Source organism: Chiloscyllium plagiosum, unplaced genomic scaffold, assembly GCF_037043375.1.
Source record: "Chiloscyllium plagiosum isolate Xiang-an unplaced genomic scaffold, Cpla_swu_hap1 HiC_scaffold_13, whole genome shotgun sequence".
Lineage (NCBI taxonomy): Eukaryota > Metazoa > Chordata > Chondrichthyes > Orectolobiformes > Hemiscylliidae > Chiloscyllium > Chiloscyllium plagiosum.
In genome coordinates, this window is record NW_028270151.1 from 67,043,715 (window position 1) to 67,071,468 (window position 27,754).

The 27,754-nt window shown below is 40.7% G+C and overlaps 1 protein-coding gene across 3 annotated transcripts in view; it reads left to right on the forward strand.

Moving 5' to 3' along the window:
- Nucleotides 1-525: 525 nt before the first annotated feature.
- The window catches only part of LOC122556323 (calsyntenin-2), a 564,920-nt gene continuing 537,691 nt past the window's right edge, over nt 526-27,754 (forward strand). For all 3 annotated transcript variants that reach the window (XM_087993697.1, XM_087993698.1, XM_087993699.1), the window contains exons 1-2: nt 526-862; nt 1,084-1,307. In XM_087993697.1, coding sequence (XP_087849823.1) covers nt 843-862; nt 1,084-1,307 — 244 coding nt within the window. In that variant the 5' untranslated portion in view covers nt 526-842. The remainder of the gene's footprint in view (nt 863-1,083; nt 1,308-27,754) is intronic.

A 27,754-nucleotide genomic window follows, 5' to 3' on the forward strand; every position in this document is an offset into this window, starting at 1 on the left:
TTAGCCAAGGAAGGATGGAAATGCATTGGAAACAGTCCGGATTTCCGAGACGAGTACCTGGAATGGGTGGGTTATCTTATGAAGAAAGGCCGGACAGGGTGGGCTTGTATCCACTGAAGTAAAAGGTGACTTGATTGAAGCATAAAGGATCTGGAGAGATCCTAACAGGGTTGATGTGGGGAGAATATTCCCTTTATGGGAAAATCGCTTTAAAAAATAAGTGATCAGCCTTTTAAAACAGAGATGAGTTTTTTTTCTCACAAGAGAGTGGGGGGGGGGGGGGGGGGGGGTCTTTGGTACGATCTTTCTAAACGAGCAGAAGCAGAATTCCTGAATCTTTTAAAGGAAGAAATAGAATCTTGACAAGCAAGTGGGGTTTGGATGTGGGATAGTGGAGCGTAGGTGGGTCTGATGACTAATCAGATCAGCCGTGATCCAATTGTGTGGTACAGGAGGGTCAAGGGTCTAAATCCTGCAGCAGCCAAATTATTGTGTCGGTCATATCCCCTTTTGGCTGGGTGTCATTTGTCTGATTACATTGCTTTGAAGGCACTGTGATATTCACTCCGTTATAATGGCGCTGTGGTAAAATCACTACTTCGGTCCTATCTTTAAAACGCATCAACTTTTCCGCTTTGTACTTCCATTTTACAAAGATTGGATTGTTCCTGAGAGCACCTTGTTGATTGCAAAAGCTGATTCAGGACCAAAAGCCCCAGATACTGTCGGCGGAAGGTCTTAACCAGGTTCAACGTTCTGAAACTTCAAAGTTGCATGTCTGCGGAGGGCAGCCGACAGTGCAATGGACTCAAGCAATTAATGTGCAGCCCAGATTGGACTCGATGTTACGGCAGAGTGCAAGGTGAGGGAGATCAATGAATGGAAATAAGGAGGGAACTCAGCGAAAAGAGATCGGGATGACGGTACAGAAGGATGCACCAAGTGCCCTCTCACTGGGGAGTTGGGAACTTGATGTTGGCAATGAATATGTATGAATCTCCAGCTCTCCTCTCCGTGACGTCGCCGTGGTCCCGGGCTGCGCTAATCTGTTGTTTCTCTCTCTCCCTTTAATGCGGCGAGTAGTGGCCGCTTTTCAGCATCGGCCGGCGCGGAGAGTTGCTGGCTTTATCGCCCGTTTTCCCGCACTCGACACCGCCTCGGAGGGAGGATCTCGGAGGGAGAAGAGAGGGAAGGGCGAAAAGGAAACCACAACCCGGTGGCCGTCATGCAGCTGAGAACAGCGTGCGCCCAGGAAAGCGCTGTGCTCCTGCTCCTCGGCTGGCTTTGCGGCGTCCTTGCACACAGAGGTGGGTTTATGGAGAACTCTCCCGGGTCCCCGGCAGCGACTGTGTGATAGGCGGCTGACCCTCACTCGCAGCCTCCCTAACCAAAGAGAATACACCCTCAATCTTGCAGACGTTAAGTTGCAGATGTTTGGGTTGGTTTATGTTAAGTACTGTGTTAGTAGTGTGTGCCGACATAATTTAGATTCAGGTTCACTGTAAATCCCAATAGTGAAAACTTCTCCATATTTGCTAGTCTTTTTTTTCTTAAACTAAAGGGTACTGACCCAGGGACTGATAAACATGATAGTCCCTGGGTCAGTACTCATGATAGGTGTTCTCGCATTCAGTATACACTCAGAGAGAGTCCCAATTTTGGGTGAACTCTTGTACAGAAGGGATTATGATCATTAAGCGCATTTGGTTCACCATCAGGTGGTGACTTCCGGGGACGAGGTTATCTCCAGCTCAGCGACCTGAGTAATTTTCCTTCAAATAACCACCTCCGGTTAAGCCCTGTCCCCTTTGGAATTAAGCAAAGAGAAATAGGCAGCGTTTTGGGGGTTCGCCACCGAGTAAATGTTCAGGGCGCGAGGAAGGATTGACATGTTTTACATTCGGATTTTCGCTCACTTGTGAATTGGAGCAGTTAGCATTTGGAGAAAATAACTCAGCGGCTGCCAGGATATTAGAACCTTCTCCAGGGAACTCAGTTCCTTCTCCCAGGGGAGAGTGAGACTGAAAGCTCTTACTACATGTGATAGAATCACGCTCTCCCTCGCGGCGACACCTGCCCACTCCCCCAAAAAAAGTGAATTGCACTTCAATTGAGTGAGTTTAGTATTTGATATCTGGGTACGTTCCGATTTCTGAAGGCAAGGCTCCACGAAAACCGATATGCCAAGCATCACATTAGAGTGAACGTGGGAAGGTTACTGTTGGATTTAAACGCCTTTCCCGCCCAGTTTACCGAGTCAGTATTTGTCCCCGGGCGGTATCTGCTATGCCCATTCCTCATCATGCTAAAGGTTGAAGCGAGTGCCTGTCATCTTGCATCCTTTAGTAGCGTGCACACTATACTCACGGCGGATGGGTGGCTCTTGTGTGTAAACAAACGCAGGGAAGAATTTCGGAAAATCGAGGTGGCAGATCCGCAACCGCCTGTTTTGGGCCACATTATCTGCAATTCAGATTTTCCTTCCACTGTGTATTTAGCAGGAGTTGAGAGTTGGAGCCGACCACAGCCATGACTAACTAACCTTCTATCATGCCTTGCCTGTTGTGAACATTTATTTTTAGAAAAAAAGCCCCGGAGGACAAGTTAGTTTTCTGCTCCATTAGTTCCAATCACTTCCCAAAAAGAAAGGGGTGTCAGTGACCAAATTGCTGAGTTAATCAGGCGATAGGTAATGAGCACGTGTAAATCTGAAATGTACGGGAAACGACCTGGTGTCCCACAACCATAAATATGTCACCTGAATAAATGGCTCCCAGCTTTTGGGGGAGGTGGGTGGGGTGGGGAAGAACCCTTGATGTCACCTATTCTAAGTTTCAACAACAATGTCGATGCCAGAAATCCGCAATAAAAACAAAATGCCTGAAGTTCACCTTTCAGGTCATCGGAACCTGAGAAAAAACGCACAGGTCTGGAGGCGTAACTGTGGCAATACCGCTGAGTACACGCTCGGTTCCTTCTGCCTGTTGAGGAACAAGCTTTGTCTCCATCACCAGTTGGGCTCAATGCTACAGAATCGACCTTTAACGATTCCAAACACTAAGTTGTAAAGGGATGTTGCTAAATCAAAACGAACCTTATTGATTGTGCCCAGTGCTAACGAAAGGGTTAATGTGGTTTCCAGAGAATGTTCCCAGATCAGTTCAGTGCCCTGAGCGTGACCTGTCCGTTTGCCGTCACGGTCCTTGGGATGATTTACATTCAGCTCGGTCATCTAAACCACATGATTGCATTTGACACTGAAAGTAAATGTAAGGTATTTCTGCTTAAGAACAATAATTTGGTCGCATTTACATTTGCATACACATCGGGTGCAGTGGAGTGGCAGATGTGAAGTTTAACAGATGAACAACTGCGAAAAGATAAGTTGAACTTGCAAAGCATCGGGTTTACAATGGACACTTAGAATGACTAGGGAACTAAGTCTCTCACGGTTGGAATAGCAACAGAAATGTGCCATGCTGCTTCAACCAGTTTAATGGTGCATGATTTATGTGGAGCCTTTGAAAACTGCTGCATTATCGAAAAAGATACATAAATCTTACCTAAGAGAGTACAGTCACACAATACAGGCTTAATGATACAAATACGATGGGTCATTCGGTTTCATGTTTCAAAGTTTTAATTCAGCTTCGCGATAAGATGTGCCAGATTGGGAGGCGTGGTTTTTTTTCCCAACCTGCCGATCGGGTGAATCTCTCTTTTAACTTCGGGTTTCTTCCAGCGAAGAAATGCAGTCGTAAATTAGACAGGGTGTCAAGTTCACCGTCTGGACGAAAACTCGCCTGGTGGGAAATTGAGAATGATTCTGTAAGAATTTTGGCTTTGAGGTTTCCCACAGAGATGTGGAGATGACTGTGTCCTGGCTGATTAGATTTGAGGAGTTATTCTTCTAGAATTAAGAATGGCATAACCCCCCTCACTCACAATGTTCACAAAAGTTTAAACATTGTGCAGTTGCTTTGAGGTAACTGGGATATAATATTAGTGACTGGGATGATTTCAACATGGGTTGCAAATTCAGGTCATCATATCAGCACTTTCTGTTGTGGGGTAGGTAGGTAGCTTGCATGGATTCTTGAAGGACAGGGGAATGCCGATTACTTGCCAAAAAGAGGGCTAATCACTGTCAAAAAAAGCCTCCAGCAATCAGTCTGAGCCACCTTGACAGTAGTCTGATATTCCATACGCCGAGTCAAAGTGCATGACCCACGGGGTCGCAGCTTGCCATTGTGTTTGTATTTAATGATTTCACAGACACCCGATATAAAAACTGAATGACCTGCCCCCAGTCTGACCCCACTGATTATTGCTTCAAGCTGATTTATAAGCAACATTCTTGGGCCTGCTCAACAATATATCAAACTGTGCTTGCTTTCTGTACAGTTTAGCTTTCACAGAAACAAAGGTCTTGATTTTGTGGGCAAGTGGAATTAAAACTACAGCCTCCTAAAACTACTCAAAATGACAGTGACTCGCATTTACTGACTTGTAATACTTCAAATCATTGAGAATACTTCTCAAAGTATGACAAAAGTTGAAACTTTATTGCTGGAACAGCACAGCAGGTCAGGCAGCATCCAGGGAACAGGAGATTCGACGTTTCGGGCACAGGCCCTTCTTCAGGAATGAGCAGAGAGTGTTCAGCAGGAGAAGATAAAAGGTAGGGAGGAGGGACTTGGAGGAGGGGAGTTGGAAATGTGATAGGTGGAAAGAGGTCAAGGTGAGGGTGATAGGTCGGAGTAGGATGGAGGCGGAGAGGTCAAGAAGAAGACTGCAGGTCAGGAAGGCGGTGCCGGGCTGGAGGGATCCGGCTGAGACAAGGTGGGGGGAGGGGGGATGAAGAAACTGGTGAAGTCCAAGTTCATCCCCTGCGGTTGGAGGGTTCCCAGTCGGAAGATAAGACGCTCCTCCTCCGACCGTCGGGTTGTTGTGGTTTGGCGGTGGATGAGTCCAATGACCTGCATATCCTCGGTGGAGTGGGAGGGGGAGTTGAAATGCTGTGCCACAGGTTGGTTGGGTTGGTTCGTCCGGGTGGCCCAGAGGTGCTCTCTGAATCGCTCCGCAAGTAGGCGGCCTGTCTCCCCAATATAGAGGAGGCCACACCGGCTGCAGCGGATGCAGTAGATGATGTGGGTGGAGGTGCAGGTGAATCTGTGGCGGATATGGAAGTTTCCCTTGGGGCCTTGGAGAGAAGTGAGGGGGGAGGTGTGGGCGCAAGTGTTGCACCTCCTGCGGTTGCAAGGGAAGGTGCCGGGAGTGGAGGTTGGGTCGGTGGGGGGTGTGGATCTGACAAGGGAGTCGCGGAGGGAGTGAACACTCTCTGCTCATTCCTGAAGAAGGGCCTGTGCCCGAAACGTCGAATCTCCTGTTCCCTGGATGCTGCCTGACCTGCTGTGCTGTTCCAGCAATAAAGTTTCAACTTTGATCTCCAGCATCTGCAGACCTCACTTTCTCCTCAAAGTATGACAAAAGCCATCTGATCAATATTTTAATCAGGCTTTCATCCACACATTTACTTGACTGACTCTGGCTTTTAGCAGTTCTAATTAAGGAACGTTTCACTTTTTTTTTGTCATTCCCCATCAGGTTATGAACGTTTTCTGTATCCCAATTAAGCTGAATTTGGATATCTCTATTGCACCATCAATAGCTCTCAAAGTTGAATGGAGTCAGCGCCAAAGAACCTAGCATAGCCAAGGAGGCTATCCATTCAACCACAGCTGACTTAGATCTGGGGACAAACCAGAAAATCGAAGATATAGGATAGCCTGGCAATTTAAGAACAATTTAAGTTAGTAAAGGTAATTGGTCTTTTTCGGTATTCCAGTATCCCTGGTTGTAAATTATTTTACTCAGTCTGGATTGGAGGACTTCTTCCATTTCTCTCTGCCATCTTATCTGATTTAACAACAATTCACCAGAATCCTTTAGGAGTACAGAAGTTAACTGTTACGGTAGTCAAATCTATGAACATGTGAACATTTGAGAAAAAGTGTCCAGCAAACTCTTGCTGGAATTTGTGAGAAATAAGCAATTTGTATAATATAACCCATTCAGATTTGAATTTGTTGCTTGTATGATAAATCCAGTCACTCGTCAGCTCGTGCTTTTTGATTTGCGTTGTTTTTTCAGGCTGACAACATTTCAAGTTTGAAATGCTCATTCTTGTTTTCACATTCTCCATGGCCTCACTTCTCCCTATCTGTACTCCTTCTGTACTCCTTCAACCATGACCTTTTGAACATCTCTCTTTTAATCATTCCAGTACTACTGGCTATGCTGTCAGATTGTTAGGCCCTTAACTCAGGAATTGATACACCAAATCCCCTCTTCTCCTTTAAGATATTCTGCAGACCTACATCCTTTGACCAATTTTTGTTCAGCTTGCCTCATTCTCATTATGAGACTGGATGTCTTTTTGTTGATACAACTATATTGTGTATTGGATATTGTACTGTAGTAAAGGTGCTAACTGCAAGTCATTACTTCTCACATTGAGCGCTCTGTTTCAGTCCAGTTTCTAAAAATGTTTACTTAATACATATACCCTAATAATGGACATCATCACATGGTACATATATTGTATATCAGATATTCTTATCTGAACCTGAAATTAATGCAAGTAGATTCAACTCTCATATAAGTCACATTTAAAATTTAAAGTTGCTATAAATAGCAAATGTATGTGCATTTAAATCATGCAAAAGAATAAAGAACCTAGTAAATAATTAGTGGGAAACCACATTTCTACACATTTTGGATATTTATAGAATGTTATAAATCATTTGCACTTCATGTGCTATATCGCTGCTTACAATAGAAGCTCAGAGAGTACATTTTCGAGACCACCCAGTTGAATCGGTCACTTCTTTTACACTTTCATCCAGAGTCAAAATAATGCCCCATCGAATTTTTAACTCCAGTTTCCATTCTTGTGTTTCAAGTTGCTGATACTAATAGAATGTGAATAAATGCCAATATCACTGAATCACAATTCTCTCAATGAGGAAAAGCCAAAGAACAGTCCTTGCCAAACTTCTAAGAGTCAACAAAATAAATCAGAGATAGCCGTGCAAATGAGCTGAATTACTTTAAGGATCTGGTTATCACAGCTCAGGTTATTGTTGACCCTAAATACACAGGATGTAAAATCCTTCTATAAACCATTCACCTTGGTCACGCCGTAACAACTATATATCTTGCATTATTTTATTATTGCAGTACATTGTATCCACTTAATAATCTTTTAGGTGTTAATTATTTCATTTGCTCTTGTTTTAATGAGTGAGCTTTTGTTACTCAACAGACTTTGTTCTTACTTTCATGGGTGACCTTTTGTTACTCAACAGACCTGGGTATTACGCACTATCATGAGTTACAACCTTGAGTAAATTGTAAATGTTGGTCTTTTCATGTGGAATTGGTTTTACTATATAGCAAAAATCATGCTTTTGACAAATTTAACATAATTTTACGTTAACATTTCCATTATCTATACTTTGCTTGTATTTGTTTGCATTGAACAGCGAACCACCAAAGATATATGTAAAAAATCAAAACTAAAGTAATACTTAGCCGAACGCAAACAATATCACAGTCTAAATAAATCTTTAAATTATAAATTTTAATGAAATAATACATTAAATTTAACCTGGTGTCATGGGTGGCTCAGTGGTTAGCACTGCTGCCTTACAGCAGCAGGGACCTGGGTTCATTTCCAGCCTTGGACGACTATCTGTGTGGAGTTTGCACATTTCTCCCATGTCTGCTTGGGTTTCGTCCAGGTGCTCCAGTTTCCTCCCACAGTCCAAAGATGTGCAGGTTAGGCAAATTGACCATGCTAAACTATCCATAGTGTTCAGGGATGTGTAGGTTAGGTGAATTAGTCAGGAGCATTGCAGTGTAATCGGGGTAGGGGAATGGGTCTGAGTGGGTTACTCTTCCGAGGGTCTGTGTGGATTGGTTGAGCCAACTTGCCTGTTTCGACACTGTAGGGTTTCTATGATTTCTGTGATGACTTTAACACTAAAATCATTGACTACAAGACTGTATCTTTCACAAAGCTCTTCATCAGAAAGTGCGCGAGCTGACTGACTACATAATGCTGACGCGGAAGTCCAGCTCTCCTGAAGATTCTCCCCGGGTTTGAAATAAAGTTCCTTCTAAATGTAGACTACAATTCCCAGTTTCAAGCTAAGTTTCAAGGCTTGAGAACCGATTGCTTTGCTGTTGTAGCTGAAAACGCTGAATTTGCATTTTGCAGGCAGAGGATCCTGAGGCTGGATTTTGCCATTCAGCTAGTGCCAGAGATGGAATTGCGTATCTTGTGTATCAATGAATGGGAGCACGTTTTATAAAAGAAAGGTCTGCAATTCACTAATTGCGTTACAGCCAAATCACGTTTAATAAACATACGTTATAGGAGAATCACTTGTATCCTGTGTCATTCCTATCTCCTCAGATACCAAAGCAGTATTTGTCCTTGAACAGCAAGTTGAGGACTTCATTTAGGCTTGAGCTGATGTGTGGCAAGTAACATTTGCAGACACAGAGGGTGGTGTGTATATGGAATGAGCTGCCAGAGGAAGTGGTGGAGTCTAGTACAATTGCAACATTTAAAAGGCATTGGATGGGTATATGAATACCAAGGGTTTGGAGGGATATAGACCGTGTGGTGGCAGGTGGGACTAGATTGAGTTGGGATATTTGGTTGGCATGGATGGGTTGGACCGAAGGGTCTGCGCTGTAAATCCGTATGACTCTATGACTCTATAACACAAGTGCCAGGCACTGACTATCTCCAACCAAGAGAGAATCTAGCTATCTCCTCTTGATGTTCAATGGCATTGCTATGACCTGACTTCTCACTATCAATGTTCTGGGGTGGTTACCATTGACCAGCAACTGAAATGGACCAGCAAAATAAATATTGTGAATACAATAGCCATTCTGTGATGAGTAAATCCATATCTGCCACCCCAAAATGTGTCTTTTATGTGCAATACGTGAGTCACAAGTGTGATAGAAGTACTCTTTTCTTGGCTTGATAAGTGCACCTTAATGTCATTCTAGAAGCTCAATACCATCCAGGTCAAAAAAGGTCTACTGATTGTTGACTCCATCCAACACAGATACACTATGATGTGTACTATAAAATGCACTGCAGCAACTCACCACGGTCCTTCACCATCATGTTCCAAATTCATGACCTCGACCACCTAGAAGAACAGTGGGACACAATCTTTTCCATGTTTCCTCTAAGTCACACATCATGCTGACTCAAATCAATACCATTGTTCTGACGCTACTGCTGGGTCAGAATTATGGAACTCACTAATGTGTACCTACATCATATAGACAGCCACAGTTCAAGCGGGCGCCATCACCTCGAGCAATTCATAATGGGAAATAAATGCTGATTCAGCCGTTGATGGCCACATTCAATGAAAAAGAAGTTAAGTTTGTTCTAATTTAAGAATTTTAGATTACATTCAGTTTATTAGGACAGAAGTCTGGACTGATGTAAATAGAGAGAAACAGTTTTTCCTCCATCACAATATAATTATGATAATTTCTGCTGCTTGACTATTCAGCATTGTCACATATTTTTCCAATCAGTATCTGGTTAAACGTTTGTCACAATTTCAAGATTATGTACAGTTAAAGCTAATTTATGGTCAAATGAATTTTAACATTCATTGTAAAGGCATTTTTAATTTTAAAAATTAATGAATTTCTTTCCTCCATGTTTTATGGTTTATTTGGAATTCATTGTGCACTTATACCAGTATTTACTACATTCATGGTTTATTAATGCACAGCTTCAAAAATAGCAGCAGAGTACTCAAATTTGGGGAGTCTCCCTAATGGTTATTTACAACAAAGTTCAGTGTTTTACCATTGCCTTGAAAAATAAGTCCAAAGAATTGGATTTAAGGAAGGTTTCTTAGAAGGGGAGAAGCTGATTCACCATTTACCCCTGTGAGGTGAATGATCATTATCATAAAAGTAACATTTTTAAATGTGTAGGATTTTTGGAGCCTCTACATGCATTTACATTGTCATATATTCACTTGAAACATTTAGAATTATAAGTGTTTCTCAACATCCTTGTCCTTGTGCTCTAAAATTGCTGATTGGAGGCAGCTGGGGAGTAGGCATTTTGTGAACAAACTTGTGCTCCAATGACATTGTAAATTGTGAAGGGAAGGTGCATTTCCAGTTCATCAGATCAGTGAAGTGGAATTTGCTGTCACTGACGAGTGAGTCATCAACCTAATATGTGCTTGGTTGGCTAACTCTAGTCAGTAGCTTTTAAATTTAAAGCATTGGAATAGCAAATAACCTGGGCACCAAGCGTGCGTATTTCCCTTTCAATTATGGAACAGTTCAGATGAATAAACTTTCTCACTCCACCCTCTTTGCAATGTAATTTTATATTAAATATTTACTACTCAATTACAATTATCACATCTTAAAATGGTTTTAACTGTGCGAATAAAATATGGAATCTATTAACTAGCGTGAAGACCATCTGTTCAGTAAATACTGTGATCTCCTATACCTGAAAGTTTGCAAATGAAAAGGATTAGCCAAATAATTATGCATAAAATAATCTTAACATGTTTCAATGAATGAACAGCTATATCTTTTTGCTTTTTTATTTACTTACACGTTAAGCTTTCTTGTCATGTAGATTCAAGTACAGGAGCACAATGAAAAGCATACAATGTTGCCTCACACATGCCATCTTAGTTCTGAAGATACCTAGGTACAAAACCTAGGTACAAGTAGTAATCTAGACAAATGAAGTTGCAGTAAAGGTTTACTGTTATTCTTAATATATAAGTAGAAATTAAAGAAACAAAGTTAAAAGTTAACATTAGAGTCTTTCCTTCTATTAAGTGGGGGGAATGAAGGTAGAAGTTCAACAGTGCACTCTTTGCAAGGGTTTAGTCTCCTTCGCTTTGGCTCACTCTCTGGGAAACCTCTGGCTTCCTGCTCTTGACGCTGCACATGCCAGGGGACGTCCCTCATCAACATGTCGGGCTCGCTCTGACCACATTGGACTCAGGCCCACAACCACTCCACACACCGGACCTCCAGCCTGACCCATGGCCCCTGCCTTGCGCCCAATGATGCCATCACCATTATTGCCTCTCTCCAGAACTCTAAAGGTATGTTTTAAAAGAAACGAGAAGGAGAGAGGAGGGGAGAAAAGAATACGGATGGGCCATATCTGGTGCTGCCATCTTGAATGGCTGACTAATGAAGAGGAGACAGTGAGAAGACAATGATAACAAGGAGCTGGAGGGAGACTGTAGTCAGGAAGCAAAGACGATGAAAAGTTCAGAATGACTGAAGCGGGGATGAGTGAAATTGCTATTTACATGTGATGTGTATAGATAATGCAATAGCGCAACAATGTCATAATTTGCAATTATGTTTGCATTTCTCAATAATTGGGTGAATTTCACAATAAAACAACTAAGATCTTTACCATGCCAAATTATTTATAAAGGTAAATGCATTTTTATATCTAGAAGGAAGAGATTTAGGCCTCTACTATATAAAGAACAAAGAACAAAACAGCACAGGAACAGGCCCTCCAGCCCTCCAAGCTTCTGCTGCCACATTATGCTCTTCCATACTAAAACTGTCTTCATTTACGGGATCCTTATCCATATATTCATCCAGGTGCTGCTATTGTGTCTGCTTCCACCACCTCCTCTGGCAATGCATTCCAAGCACTCACCACCCTTTGTGTGAAAAACTTGCCTTGCATATCTCTTTTAAACTCAAGCCCCTCTTACAAACTTTGACTCTGTCTCCCCTGGAAATTGACCCCTTCTCCCTGGGGGAAAATTTTCATACTTTACACTCTATCCATGCCATTCACAATCTTATAAATATGTATTAGGTTGACCCTCAATCTCCTGCATTCCAGTGAAAACAAACCCGTCTCGCCAACCTTCATTGCTAAAGTCCCCCATACCAGGCAACATCCTGGTAAACCTTTTCTGTACCCACTCCAAAGCATCTACATCCTTCTGGTAGTATGGTGACCAGAACTGTATACAATATTCCAAGTGTGGCCTAAATGAAGTTCTATAAAGCTGCAGCATAACTTGTCTATCCTCACATTCAATGCTTATTCCAATGAAGACAAGCATGCCATAGACCTTTTTTTATTACCTCATCTACCTGCACTGCCACCTTCAGTGATCTGTGGACCTGCACACCCAGATTCCTCTGCAAATCAATACTCCCAAGGATTCTGCCATTCACTGTATAACTTCCACTTGTACTTGACCTTCCAAAATGCATCACCTCACATTTATCCAGATTGAACTCCATTTGCCATTTTACTGCCCATGCCTGCAACCAATCTATATCCTGCTGTATCCTTTAACAATCCTCTTCACAATCTGCAAATTCCCATCCTTTGTAACTAGACCAGTTACATTTTCCGTCAAATCATTTATGTAGATCATGAAAAGCAGAGGTTCCAACACTGTTCCCTGTGGAACACCACTAGTCACAACCCTCCATTCCAAAAAGCACCTTTTCAGTGCTACCCTCTATCTCCTATGATTAAGATGTGGAGGTGCCAATGTTGGGCTGGGGTGGACAAAGTTAAAAATCACACAACACCAGGTTATAGTCCAACAGGTTTCTTTGGAAGTACAAGCGTTCGGAGTGCTGCTCCTTTGTCAGGTATCTAATGAAGGAGCAGCACTCCGAGAGCTTGTATTTCCAAATAATCCTGTTGAACTATGACCTGGTATTAGCCTCTGGCTAAGGCAGTTCTGTATCCATCTTGCCAGCTCACCCCGATACCATATGACTTCACCTTTTGTACCAGTCTGCCATGAGAGACCTTGTCAAAGGCTTTATTGAAGTCCATGCAGACAACATCAACTGCTTTTCCTTCATCAATTATCTTAATCACCTTCTCAAAAAACCCAATCAAGTTAGTGAGATATGACCTCCCCCTCACAAAACCATGGTTAATAAGTCCAATTGCTTCTAAATGATATAGATCTTATCCCTGAGAATCTTTTCCAATAGTTTTCCTAACGCCGACGAGACGCTCACAGGCCTGTAATTTCCAGGATAATCCCTGTTAACCTTCTGAAACAATGGGACAACACTGGCTGTTCTCCAACCCTCTGGGACCTCACCTGTGGCTAAAGGTGTCTGTCAATGCTCCAGGAATTTGTTCTCTTGCCTCCCTCAATATTCTGAGATAAATTCCATCAGGACACAGGAATTTACGGATAAATAGTTTACTTGTGAGTATTTGTAGAATCACTAAGTTGCCTCCTGAAAATTAGAAGTTTTATGACTATTGGTGTTTAATGACCTGTTTCTATAGTGACATTGATTCACTAAAACTACTCATTAACAGAATATCACCAAGTGATTCTGTGAACTTGACTGACCATAAAACAGCTGCGAGACTGAAATGGATTTGAGCAGAATTTAGATACCAGTGCAGTTTTGCTGATTTTTATTTAAGTAGATGAGTCCATAATTTATTTCATTTTGATGGATATTGCAGCAATACTTTTCAGGGAATAAATCTACATTTACATTAGCATCCTATGTTATTCTCAGATCATCCTGAAATCCCTCACCGTCATTCAAATGCTGCTGTGAAGTATAGTTATCGTTCTAATCTTGGGAATCATAGCAGTGGGTTTATGCACAGCATGGTCACATTCAAAGCAATGACATTAACAGCCAGATAATATGTTCTTCTAGTTTTGGGATAAATGCTGACTAAGATATTAGAAGAACTCCATTTGTTATCCTTTTTAAAAATGTCATTCAATTTATTGTACTTGAGCATCTCAGTTTATCATCCTATCCAAAGGAACATACTTAAGACAATGTAGTGCACCATCACTATAGTATTCACGTGACAGTTAATATAGATATTTTCTAATCAACCTGTTCAGAGATGTTATGACACACCTCTGGAGCAAATGTGACTTGAACCCAGGCCTCCTGGCTCAGGAGCAGGGACACTACCACTGTGCCATGAAAGCCCTTCCAGCTGTGGTTACATGCTGATGTTTTGCAGAGGCTCTTGAAATTAGCACATTATTTACAATCATCATTCACTCACCAAACCATGTGAGAAGTCTTCTTATATTGTCTACCTTCCACTGCATGTTTACTCAAGCTCTAAAACGTTGTGTACTTTGGATTTGGATGACTTTTGATTTATGTTGAAGTAACATTCCATTTCCCCTTATGATTTTTCTTCCCCTGAAAATAACGATGAGTCTTCGTTCTTAAATTGTCTTTTGCCAAGATCTACTTTTAGTTACTTTTTTCTGAACCCTTATTGCCTATATATACTTTGTGTTTAAAGTTATTTAGATGCCACAGCACACACCATGCAAAAATGGAAACAGAAAATGCTGTAAGTGTTCAGCTGGTCACGCAGCCCTGGAAAGAGGGAACAAAATGATTAGCCTGATTGTAACACTATAACTAAGTGGGCAAGACTTTACCTGCCTTAATGTTTCAGGCTAGTGCCCTTTCACTATTTCCCACTGTGCAGATGCTGGCTGATCCCTTGATATTCATATTATTATTTCAGATTCCCAACATACAATTTTTTTGACTATATTCCCTAATTTTCATTAACCATGACCTGTAGCAGCCTTAAACTATCTGCAATTAGAAGCAGTGATGTTTGCGACATAGCAGTATTCAAACTATAAATGTAATTAATCTTTTTCACACTATCTGAAACATCTGTGATATTTCGTTAAAAGTTCTGCCACTAAGAATGGCTGTAAATTAGATTGCGTGAGGGACACACCCACTGAGCAGGTGAACTATTCAGTGCGATTCAGCAGCTATGTTTGTGTGTTGAAATATTTTGATTAATGATGTCCTATCAACACTGCACACTCTTAGATTGTAAAATATTAATTAACTATCAAAGCTGTCAATCTTCTTTATATAGGATGGTGAGGTTGAAAATCTGAGCTCTGGTCTATAATATTTTAATGAAAATGTGCTGAGAGAATTACTTGTGTAGAAAGATTAATGTTATTAACTACAATGAAAAGCTAATTTAAAAATGCATTTCTTGTTGCCTGTAACAAGTAGAAAATGAATAAAAGATTGAAATATTTCCATTTGAAAATTAGAAATCTAATACTGCAGAAAGCTTTTCTTGAAATTTAAATTGCTTTTGGAAACCTAGATCCAACCTCTTTTCATTTCTTTCCTGTTTTCTACATTGCTTTACTGTGACAATGCCAAATGTCTGTTACTTCACTCAATGTCAGACTAACTTATTCCATCTCACTAGGTCTGTCCAACACATCAGTGGCTTCTTTGCTGAAAGCCAATGATGGCATCTTATGAGACTGCACTCAGTAACATTTCCATTTTTATGTACGGTATCGACTTTTAATGCACTTATTTTAGATGCTAGTGAATTCTCACTTGCCATTCACTTATCTCCCCTGTGCTTATCAACCTTTGTTCCTGCTCAAACAATGCCTCCATTTTAAAGTTCATATCTGTGTGTTGACATCTTCCCAAGATCAGAAGAGTGGATATTCACTGATTTCATAATGTGAGCACCATTTGTGGCACTTAACACTATAGCGGTTCATGGTCATATGCATGAACACCTTGTCAATATCCAGATAAACGGGAAGTAACATTGGCGGCAGACAAGTGCCAGAAAGTGACTTTCTCCAACAAGAGAGATTTGAACCATCACCTGATAACGTTCAACACCATCACAGAATTCCCCATTATTCGTATCCAAGGGTTACCATTGACTGGAAACTGATCAGTATCCCCCATTTAAGTGCTGTAGTTAAATGAGCAGGCCAGAGGCTTTTTGTTCTCTGGTGAATAATTCCCCAGTGACTATCTACCAACTAGAAGGCATGATGCAGGAGTCTGATGGAATTCTCTGCAGCAACACTCAAGCTCAATAGCATCCAGGTCAAACCATCCCATTTGATTGGTACCCCATCCACCCCACCTTCGGAATGCACTCTTTCAATCACCAATTTACTGTTACAGCAGTGTGCAGCATCCGTAAGATGGACTGCCACAACTCACCAAGCCTCTTCTGTCTTGACGTTCCAAAACCTGCAATCTATGCCAAGTGAGAGAGCAAAGGCAGCAGATGCATGACAACACCACCATCTACAAGTACTTCTCCAAGACATCCACAATCCTGATTGGAAATATATCACCAGTTATTTTCTGTTGCTGGGTAAAAATCCTGAAACTTCTTGCCTGTCAACATTGTGTGTGTCCCCACACCTCAACGACTGCAGCAGTTCAAGAAGACAGCTCACCACCATAGGTCAGGCAAAGTAGACCTTAAGCGCTGTCCTAGCCAATGCCACCAATCGCCCATGAATATTTGAAGATTATTCCAAGGCCTTGTGTCTCCCAATCTCTGAAACATTCTCTAGTTGTTCAACTGTCTAAAATTACTTGTCATTCTTCTAATTCTGGCTCGTTGCAAATCCATAATTTTCGTTGTTTAATTATTGGCCATCATGCCTTTATCTGTTTGGGTCCTAGCCTTTGGAATTGTCTTCCTAACACAGGGGGTCCCTGATATTCAAACATCTGATTTATGAATACGATCCCATCTGAGTTTAATTTTAAAGACAACGTCATTTCAGCATTTCCTGTATTTACAAACAGCTGCTTTATATTGTCTTGCATTGTGTTTGACTTGTGTACTAATCAACTTGTGAACAGGTCCTGGGTACAGTCTGTACTTTCTCCCTCCCTAACCCTCTTCCCTTAAGACATTGCCTAAAACCTGTACCAACAACCTGTCCTAACATCTGTTTTAAGTGACTGTGTGTAATTTATTTGATAAAGCTCCCTAGAAATGGCTTGGGATGGTTTTAGTTATTCTCAACTTTCTTATTAGCCACAATGTATTGCCTCTTCCTAGTTGCTTTCAAGAAAAGTGATGAGCCACTACCGTGTTCCCACTGATGTGATATATCTGTGATCCCTTATTGCTGTAGGAGGGAGGTGCAAGATTTTGGTCCATTTCCAGAAAACCAATGGTGAAAAATTTCCAAATCAGGAAATGTTACTTGGAGGGGGAACTTGCAGATAGTGATGGATATATGTGTCTGATGCTTTAGTTCCTTTCGGGTGCTGAAAGTTACCATTTGTTATTGAAAGGAATTTTACAAGTAATGGTCTCAGCCAGTGAATAAAGAGTTAACAGTTATTCCCTTTGAAGTGATGTTGTGTATCTCAATTCACAAAGCCAGGTTAGCTAGACAGAGCAGTATCCAGTAAGAATAGAATTGTAGCTTTCAGTTCAACGGAAGATAATGTACACAGAGCTTTGTGAACACTGTAAAATAAAATGTACTCATGCAGAGTGGAAGATCTTCTGTTATGATTACTTTATAATGGTGACACTCTCTTGCTTTTGCCAGTGTGTAATATTGCATACCCACCTGATGGCAAATTCAGTGTTCTATTCTCTTTTGTTCAGTGTTTCACCTAAAACTGATTCAACTAATTGAACACTCTGTACAATTAATTCACTGTGCTTCTGTAGAGAGAGATAATTAGTCAACTGGAATCCACATCTCTTAATTTTAAACAGATGTCAAATGTGACCCCCTGATGTTTGCTCTCGACAATTGATGTGACTAGTCTACGTTATCACTAAATTACAGCTGATGTAAGTGAGTTTTACATGTTACGAATCTCATTCAATCATTACATTTTGTTCTTTCAAACCATCTGGATAGCAGGTAATGAAACCAGGACACATGTAACACGTCAATCTCTTGAGTTTGTGGTTTGGCAGAATATTAGTACTTTTTTTTAAATGTTGTTTTATTGGCACAAATGATTAATGACCTGGACTCAGGTACACAGATCATTTCAGAGTTTGTAGATGATGGAAAAGTTGAACATGTAAACAATAAGGATGACACTTAAAACCACTTAAGGGAAATAGATTAGATTAGATTAGATTACATTACAGTATGGAAACAGGCCCTTCGGCCCAACAAGTCCACACCGACCCGCCGAAGCGCAACCCACCCATACCCCTACATTTACTCCTTACCTAACACTACGGGCAATTTAGCATGGCCAATTCACCTGACCTGCACATCTTTGGACGGTGGGAGGAAACCGGACCACCTGGAGGAAACCCACGCAGACACGGGGAGAACGTGCAAACTCCACACAGTCAGTTGCCTGAGGCGGGAATTGAACCCGAGTCTCAGGCACTGTGAGGCAGCAGTGCTAACCACTGTGCCACCGTGCTGCCCACCAACTAGTACTAGAAACTAGTACTTTTTAATTCATTCGTAGGATGAGGATGTCACTGTCTAGGCAGCATTTATTACCCATCCTTAATTACCCAGAGAGCAGTTAAGAGTCAACCACATTGCTGTGGGTCTGGAGTCACATGGATGCCAGACCAGGTAAGGATGGCAGTTCCTTTCCCTAAAGGACAGTAGTGAACCAGATGTTTTTTCTGACAATCAACAATGGATTTGTAGTCATCATTAGACTCTTAATTCCAGATATTTCGTTTTCCTCTATTTTCCTCAAATTCTGCCATCTGCTGTTGTGGGTCCACACAACATTAACTGAATCTCGAGATTAACAGTCCCCTAGGCCATCCCCTCCCTAAGTAGAAGCTAAAACTGAGATTTAATGCTGTGAAGGGATGCATTTTAGTAGGAAGAATGAGGAAATGGAAAATTAAGTAAATTATACAATTATTAAAGTGTTGCAGGAGCAAAGAGATTGAAGGTGTAAGTGATCAAACTCTTGAGAATGGACAGGTTGAGAGAATTGTGAAATAAGATACAGGATCTGTTTTTCAAATATACACCTAAAGTACAAAGCAAGGAAGAAAAATATGTTTTGTCAGCTGGAGTATTACATTCAGGTCTGGACACAACACAAAAAGAATTGGATATTATGCAGAAGAAAATTTACTGAAATGGCATCCAGGATGAGCAGACTGGAGAAATTGGAGCTGTTCGGCTTTACCGAGGAAGTGAACAGATTTGATAGAGTTAAAAATCACACAACACCAGGTTATAGTCCAACAGGTTTAATTGGAAGCACACTAGCTTTCGGACCGACACTGCTTCATCAGGTGACTGTGGAGGGCTCAGTCGTAACACAGAATTTATAGCAAGAATTTATAGCAAGAATCGAGCCCTCCACTATCACCTGATGAAGGAGCGTCGCTCCGAAAGCTAGTGTGCTTCCAATTAAACCTCTTGGACTATAACCTAGTGTTGTGTGATTTTTAACTTTGTACACCCCAGTCCAACACCGGCATCTCCAGATTTGATAGAGTTATTTAAAAGACACCAATGGCAGAAGGGTCATCGGCAAAACAACCAGGGGTCAGATAAGGAAGTATTTTTGTGCACAGTCATCTAGAACACACAATCTCTGAAGGGAAGTGGAAATAGATTCGATGGTGACGTTCAAAAAGGAATCTAAATCTTCTCCCCTTGAGGAGTTATCAAGAGCAGTGAGAAAAGTGAGGTGAAAACTTCTATCAAAGGGATGGTGCAAGCACAGTGGATGGACTCAAGTCCTGTACCTCCTCATTCCAAGATGGTGACAGGCTTCAGAACATTTTCTTTGAGTATTTGCAAATTGGGCTGGTGCAGTTAAAACACCTAAAACTATTTTGTAAGAGAAAAAAATGGTCTTTTGTGATTAAAAATATCTGACACTTCATGTGGAATTGAAAAATGATTACTGGGTGCATTGCAATTAAAAGGCCATTTGACTTTGCAAAGCTGAAGCTGCTTGAAACTATTATTGAACCTCATTAATGGATTACTGCCTTGCAGTCACTCAGCTACAGATATGATTGTAAGTAAGTACGTATTTTAATTTCACTAGTAATTCTGTTCAGTTTTTGAAACTTTTAGTTCAGGACCATCTGTCATTCTAATGAGTAATTACCAGGATCTCGTGTACTTGCTGGTTGATGTTCATACAGAAATCATTGTGAAAGTTTATCAAAAACAATATGTTGCTGATTACAGGAATATTCTATGCCAATACACAATATATTATTTTACATCATTAAAATAATTGCCGTTTTCAATGGATTAAATTAGGATAATAATGGTGTTTTTAAAAAATTATTGAAGATGAATTTAAACTTTTTGGAGATCACTGAATAATATAGACATGATTAGGATGCCCCTGAGCTGAAAAACATATCGAAGCATATTTTAAACAAATAATTGGATTTGTTTCTTCTGATTCAGGTGGTACGTTTGTTAAGAAAAAATCAGGGGGCACAATATCATGGGCTGCATTTTACAAATATTGGCTTGTCAATTTTGGGAAGTTTCAAGAAAGGCTTCTTTCCATGAGTCCGAGTGAGCTAACTCTTGCAATTCTCTGCTGCTTCCCTCATTCTGTATACAGCACATCTCCGTTCTGCTTGTACTATCCTGCACTTACCAGAGGTGGAAGTACTACCAAGACCTTCCAAGAGCTTTAACACTGGTGACAGATTTAAACCCCAGCTGTGCACCAGGTCAATGGCTGTCAGCCCTTCATAGTACACACAGGGAAAAGGGGAGGAAAACAAAAAAAAAATGCTTCGAGGGCACATGAGTGGTATGGGAGACACTTGCTTGCAAATACACACACATTTGTAAAAGTGTTTCTATTTTACAATCTGTCTGATCGATTGTCATTCCACCTGCAGCAACAAGAATCAGTCGACATGGCCTTAGCACCATACCATGTCAGAACTACACCTAAGGAGTGCTGCTCTTCTTTCCTAATATCTATCATAGCATCTTTTTGTGGTTCAGTGTTGGAGCATCACACAGTGGAAGGTTGTCATATGGTTGAATATGTTAATTTTTATTGCACAAGAGCAAAAGAAAAGGAAAATCTGCATTTGCCTCTGGGAACAGACAGGGACTGCTCATCACTTTGAGGAGCATTGAATTTCCGGTCAATGAATGCTCACTGCATTCAGTTCACATCTTTTGGACCTATGCATTGGTTAAGTTCTGTCTGGCTTGATGCACTCAATGTTGCACCATTCTATAATGTTAGAGATGATATTTCTCCTGCTCAGTATCCTCATCGACTTCCTTGGAAGACTGCTACTTCAGCCCAAATGCTTCAGCATCTGTCAAATCCCATCTTTGCCTGGAATGTATTAAAAACATCTCACCACACCCCCTCGCTCCACCCAAGACTGATTCAGGCATCGTATCCCCATCAAGAGGAGGCCAGTCGGCTGCTCCATGATAGCCCCAATTGAAGAATAAACTGCGTGGTATCTATCTTCAACATTAGTCAGGGGTTCGCAGAATAGAGTCATTACCCATGGTTGCAGACAGTTGGCCTTGTCTGCCAGTAGCCATCGTTGTAAGATATCCAGCCTTTGAAATGAATTAGGCACATGGTGCAAGCTTCAAAAATGTGTAACCGATGATCACAGATGACTTGTATGTTGATGGAATCGAACCCTTTTCTGTTAACGCTTTCTGCTGCATTATGATGTGATGCTCTCTGTTGTGTTCAGCACCTGAGGGAAGCAAACCATATTACAAAGCCTGCTGCTTGGCTGCAGCACTGATCTTGTCATGGGGAGATGAGATGGACCAATTTGGTTTGTCACCAATTGTACTGGTCACAGTCTTGATATATTTGTGGGGTGAGGTTAGACAGATCCCACACAGATCCTCACTTGGAATCAAGCTGTTGCAAAAAACTTTAGTGCAGCTGTCACTTTAGCCGCTGGAATTTGATGGTCTTGAACCCCCTTCAGGTCACAGGCCCAGCAGTTGGAGTTCCCAGAACATTCTCAGTCTCCAGTGGCAGTACACCTTGCTCAGGTGGAGGAAATGGTATCAGGAGCAATAGATGCTGGGTCTTCTGGAACTCCTGCACATCTTGAAGGTACTTTCAGCTTTAACCTTGTCGTAACAGGACTGTTCAGCAGCCTCTGGAAGTTGCTGCTTGTGCTTGGTTTGTTACTGCATCTGCTGCTCCTCTTCAACTTTTCTGTGCCTTTTATAGCACTATGGCCAGAGCATGATGACCTCTGCTGTGACTATTTCCATTGGCCAAGGTGCCAGTGGCCTGTGAGAGGAATAGAAATCAAACAGGTTCTTAATAATTTGAGCAAACTGTATTCGCATCACACACAAATGGTACGCATGCAACTTCTGAAAAAAGGTCACTGGACTGGCAATGTTAACTCTGCTGTCTCTCCATAGGTGCTACCAGACTTGCTAAGTCTCTTCAGCAATTTCTATTTGTGTTTAAGAAGGGCCATGGAATGCCTTTACATTGAACTTTGACTTAATGGACCACACTGAATTACTGAAACCTTGACCCCAACTCCCTTTCCATGCAAGAAAGGCAGCATTGCATTTAAGAGTATGTTGGTGAATTCTTGCTATTGAACTTGAGAGGAAATCAGCTCCATGCCCTTGTGCAACCTACATGTTTTTGGATTTTTTCATTTCATCTGAAGGCCACAATACTCAAAGATTGAGTGTGGTTGTGTCTGTTCCACAGAGATGTCTACATCAATCTGTAATGACCATGACACAATCAAGATTGTGACCTGAAATCATCTTAGAGTCATGTTACATTGTTGTACACTGCATGGGTTTCACAGGTAGGGAATTATAATTGCAGATATCATTAACTGGTGTTGCGTAATTGCCTGCTTAATACAATTGCCCCCTTTTAAGGTCCTCACATAGCTCACAAGTAGAGTCCATGTACTCAGACAGGGAAAAAGACACTTAGTCCATTTCATTGATGGATCATTGCTTACAGACGTTCTGAGCTGCCTGGATTTCTGTCTGTGTAAAGCGCCAAAACAAGAGTGAACTACTGTGAGCCTGCACCACAAGATGGTAGGATATATGAACTGAAGGAGATCATTCAGCCCATTGAGTCTGCTCTGGCATTCAATGAGATCATGGCTAAGCTGAAAATCCTTAACTTCACCGTCCTGCCTTAAAAATTTATGCCAAGCCATGCCATTAGCTGCAGTCATTTGATGCAGGCATCCAAGCTCTTTTTTTTCTCTTTGGATTGAATCTATTTGTGATGGAAACATTTTCCAATATATATCGGGTTGACCTCCATGTGACCAAAGATGAGAGGATGTTTGCCCTTAATTTACCTGTGAAATGGTTAAATGGTTCTTAGCTAAACATTTTTCCCTTCTTCTTGTCTTCTAGATAAATATTCCCAATTAAATAAGCTGAGTTCTTTTATAGAAATAATTGGTTGGAAAGCTGGTGGTGCAAAGGATGTGACCAATGGAGTGCCACCTCCACTCCCTTTTTGTCATTTTTATAAATGATTAGGTTGGGAACACAGGAGGTATATTTAGTAAGTTTGCAGATGATACCAAGGTTAGTAGACAGTCAAGAAGGTTACCTTAGAGTACAATGGGATCTTGATCAGATGGGCCAATGGGCCAAGGAGTGGCAGATGCAGTTTAATTTAGATAAATGCGAGGTGCTGCATTTTGGAAAGGCAAATCGGTGCCGGACAAATCAGTGTTGGAGTTATACACTTGACGGTAAGGTCTTGGGGAGTGTAGCTGAACAAAATGATCTTGGAGTGGAGGTTCATTGTTCCTTGAAAGTGGAGTCACAGGTAGATAGGATAGTGAAGAAGGCGTTTAGTATGCTTTCCTTTATTGAACAGAACACTGAGTATAGGAATTGGGAGGTCATGTTGCAGCTGTACAGGACATTGGTTAGGCCACTTTTGGAATATTGTGTGTAATTCTGGTCTCCCTCCTATAGGAGACATGATGTGAAACCTGAAAGGATTCAGAAAAGATTTACAAAGGTGTTGCCAGGGTTGGAGAATTTGAGCTATAGGGAGAGGCTGAATAGGCTGGGGCTATTTTCCCTGGAGTGTTGGAGGCTGAGGGGTGACCTTATGGACGGTTATAAGATCACGAGGAGCACGGATAGGGTAAATAGACAAGGTCTTTTTCCTGGGGTGAGGGAGGCCAGAACTAGTGGACATAGGTTTAGGGTGAGAGGGGTAAGATATAAAAGAGACCTACAGGCCAACCTGTCCACGCAAAGGTGGGGTTCATGTATGGAATGAGCTGCCAGAGGAAGTGGTTGAGGCTGGTACAATTGCAACATTTAAAAGGCATCCGGATGGGTGTATGAATAGAAAGGGTTTGGAGGGATATGGACCAAGTGCTGGCAAATGGGACTAGACTAATTTAGGATATCTGGTCGGCATGGATGAGTTGGACTGATGGGTCTATTTCCATGTTGTACATCTCTATGACTCAATGACTCGATATATTATCATTTATATTAAATAGAAGAATCATCCTGAAACTGAAATCTTTGACACATTACATGTGTAAGTTGTCCAACTTTATATATTTTTAAATATATTTAACCCTGCCAAGTGAGTAACCACCTATTAATAGCAATAGAGTATGTAAACAACATTACCAACAACTCTTTTTGAACTTAACAGCTGTTAATGACAGTCCCTTGAGATAAACACGTTACAAAGCTGGCCTGTTGTGTTGAGGCAGAAGAATGCTGTACTTTCTCTGTTGAGAAGAAATTGTTGGAAAAGTAGGTGAACTGTAGTAAGAACAGTCATCCATTCCAAATTTCACATTCTCATTATATCCCTTTGCATATTTTCTGATTTCATTTAGATGTTTAGAAATGATCAAAATTTATTGATCAAAGTATGGTGCTCCTGTTTTACTTAGCCCTGTGGTATTCTGTCTGGTATATCTCTGACGTATTGATGTAATATATTCTTTATCCTTGTGTTTAATAAGGATGGGGTCTTTGAATATATTCTGAGGGGATTGGAATGTATCTTTGCTACATAGTTATGGGACTTTTCAAGACAAAACCAGTGACATGATATATACCTCTATTGTCATTTAGAATTTCTAGTTTACCAATAACATGTAACTTCAGACTTTCACATTTTGTACGTCTTTGGTCATTTTAATAATTGAATTTTTTAAAAGATCAATTGACTTTGAAATACTACTGTATTTAACACCACTTACTGTCAAAACATCTTGGTATCATAATTTGATGTTCTTCGGCTTAAATCAGTTTTAAAAATCATGAGCGATGGGTTCAAGATTTCTGTGTGTAACTCTTTGCATAGATCGCTTAAGTATTTCTGTCAGATGGACTGGCATTAATTTTTCAGTTATACAATCCTGGGAATTCTTTTAAAAGGTGGATGAACAATTCTGCATTGAATATTAATGTGAGCACCCACAAAATATTGTTTGCTAATTTATTCAAAATACCAGTAGCAGTTTAGATCCCTTTTATGCTGCCTTATGATTTTTGCTTAAACACTGTTGTGATTGCTTAATTTATACTTGCTTGTTAAGTTAGATGACCCCAGATAAAAACATCTATTGGTATGGTGCTGTAGGTACAGGGAAAACCATGTCTTTTTACAAATTTATACTTTCTGATGTTGCTACACCTTTGTTTCATGGTAGCCAATAGATACCAAATTTCTGACGCTGTAATGCTGTACATCTTTCTTGACTATCTTTTGATGTAACATGTATTATCCTAGATAGTTAGTTATTTAGGGGCAGCTCATTGGATCATGTTTTTCTTTGGTTTAAAAGCAAAAATGACGTGATCATGATTGACTCAATGAAAATCAATGGCCGCCACCACCTACTCCACCCCCAACTACCACCATCACCTAAACAACTCCTCCCCCCCCCCCCCCAACAACCTCAAGTCTCACATGACAAAAGGTCATCACGCTTATTGATACTGGCACAAAAAGGTTATATCACTAAAGTTAAAGAACGAAACCAGGCAAAAATAATACCAATCTTCCCAATGGAATGATTTATTGTAATGGGTATCTTTTTGCTATTGAATCATTACTTTCTCCTATGTGACTCATTACAATATTGGAAGATTGCCAATGGATGAGGGATTTGAAGTTTAAAGGTCTTTCTGCTGTGAAGTGGGAGAACTCCAGTCTTTCTCCAGCAACTCAGTAGCAGAATTGTGAGAAAACAGCTTTGAAGCATATTTTCTCTAAAATGAATGTTGTTAATATGTGATTAATTTTGAATGAAAATAGACTCAGGTCTGTTTTGCTTCTTGAGAAACTTGACTTTCTTTTATCCATCCCACTTAGCTCATCTCTATAATGCGACTTGAAATGCATAAAATACAGCTTTAATATTTGAAGAGCTTCACTCAATGTACACTGTAAACATTCAGTACAGGGGACATTGTCAGATTCATTTATTTTTAAAATATCTTAGTTGTGAACTGAGAATAGTAGATATTTTAAGTACCCAGCAAACTCCTGGTGTACCTGTGCAAAGGGTCAAACTACTTATGTGCATCACCTGGAGATTTCGAAAAGATATGACCATGTCAACAGGTTTGAATGAAGGGTATAAGATGTGCTTTGGGGGAAACTCTTTGTGAAAATGCAGTTGAATTTTTAGATGGGGAATAGAGATTTGCTTCTGGTGGGGGTAAGAACAAACAAAGACATGAGAAAATGCAAAGAAAAATCACTCATTCAGGGATGACAGTATCTCCAAATTCTTGTAGAGTGGAGGAGACAAGGTGTCATGGAGGCTGGATGGAGAAAACCAACAAGACAGAAAGCTGTTGACCTCATTTTATGAGGAGGGTTGTAAAGAGAGAGATCCTGTTTAAATTATTAGGTGGGAGAAAAGTCACCATCATCTTACCAGTCAGTAGGGCTGCTCATTCATTAGATACGACTGACAGAAAGAGAGACTGTTTTGATGAGATGTATCCTTCTCTTCAGGAAATCAATCAGTTGTTGCTGGGGTGGAATAATCTCACTTTATGAAACAATGCAATGCCTTTGCATGTGTAAATCCACAAGATGGCTATTATTTTATGAATCTGGAAAGAGTGTATATGCAAGGGCTTTTTTTTAAAAAGTTCCCTTTTGTCATACTCCATTGGGAAATAAAGTTTTGACAAGATTCACAGTGCAACATGTTGGCTCAAACTATGTTAAACTATGTTGATGGTTACTCTGTCACATAGCTTTGTTGATTATCTCACTTGGAATGAAAACTGAAACTTTTGGGCATCATCAGCTCAGACTACAGAAGTGTTGTTTCATGTAATTACCCTTATCAAAACTAGAAGATAGGATACAAGAGAAACACGAAACACTGGCAAAGCAGAGCAGGGGATAGGAAACTTTGAGTAGAGAGGTTTTGATGGCAAAACTATTATTTTAAACTCAGCCATTTAAGAGAAAAGGATGAATATTGATTACTTGCTATGTCATAGCTCACTCAATTTTTTAGGCTATATTGGTGTTAATGGTGTTGGAGGGGAATGAAAAAGGAGTATAAACAGAACTGAACTTTCATCACTCCCAACCATTTAAAATCATGTTTTCAAATCTGCAAGTGACCCATTTTCCTCTATCTACCTATCTTATTGCCCGTTATTCACATTTTGTTTCTTATTTTCTTTCTCTGGATTTCTTTTCTATCTCATATTGTCACTCTACCAGTAAACCATTGTATGTTGTCATTTAAGAACATTGGAAGCTTTCTGTTTCTTTCCTCCATTCCTTTCCCTATTTTCCTGTTTTCTTTTCAAATGCTGTTCCCTTCCAAGTTTGACCGAAGGGATCGCTCTTAATA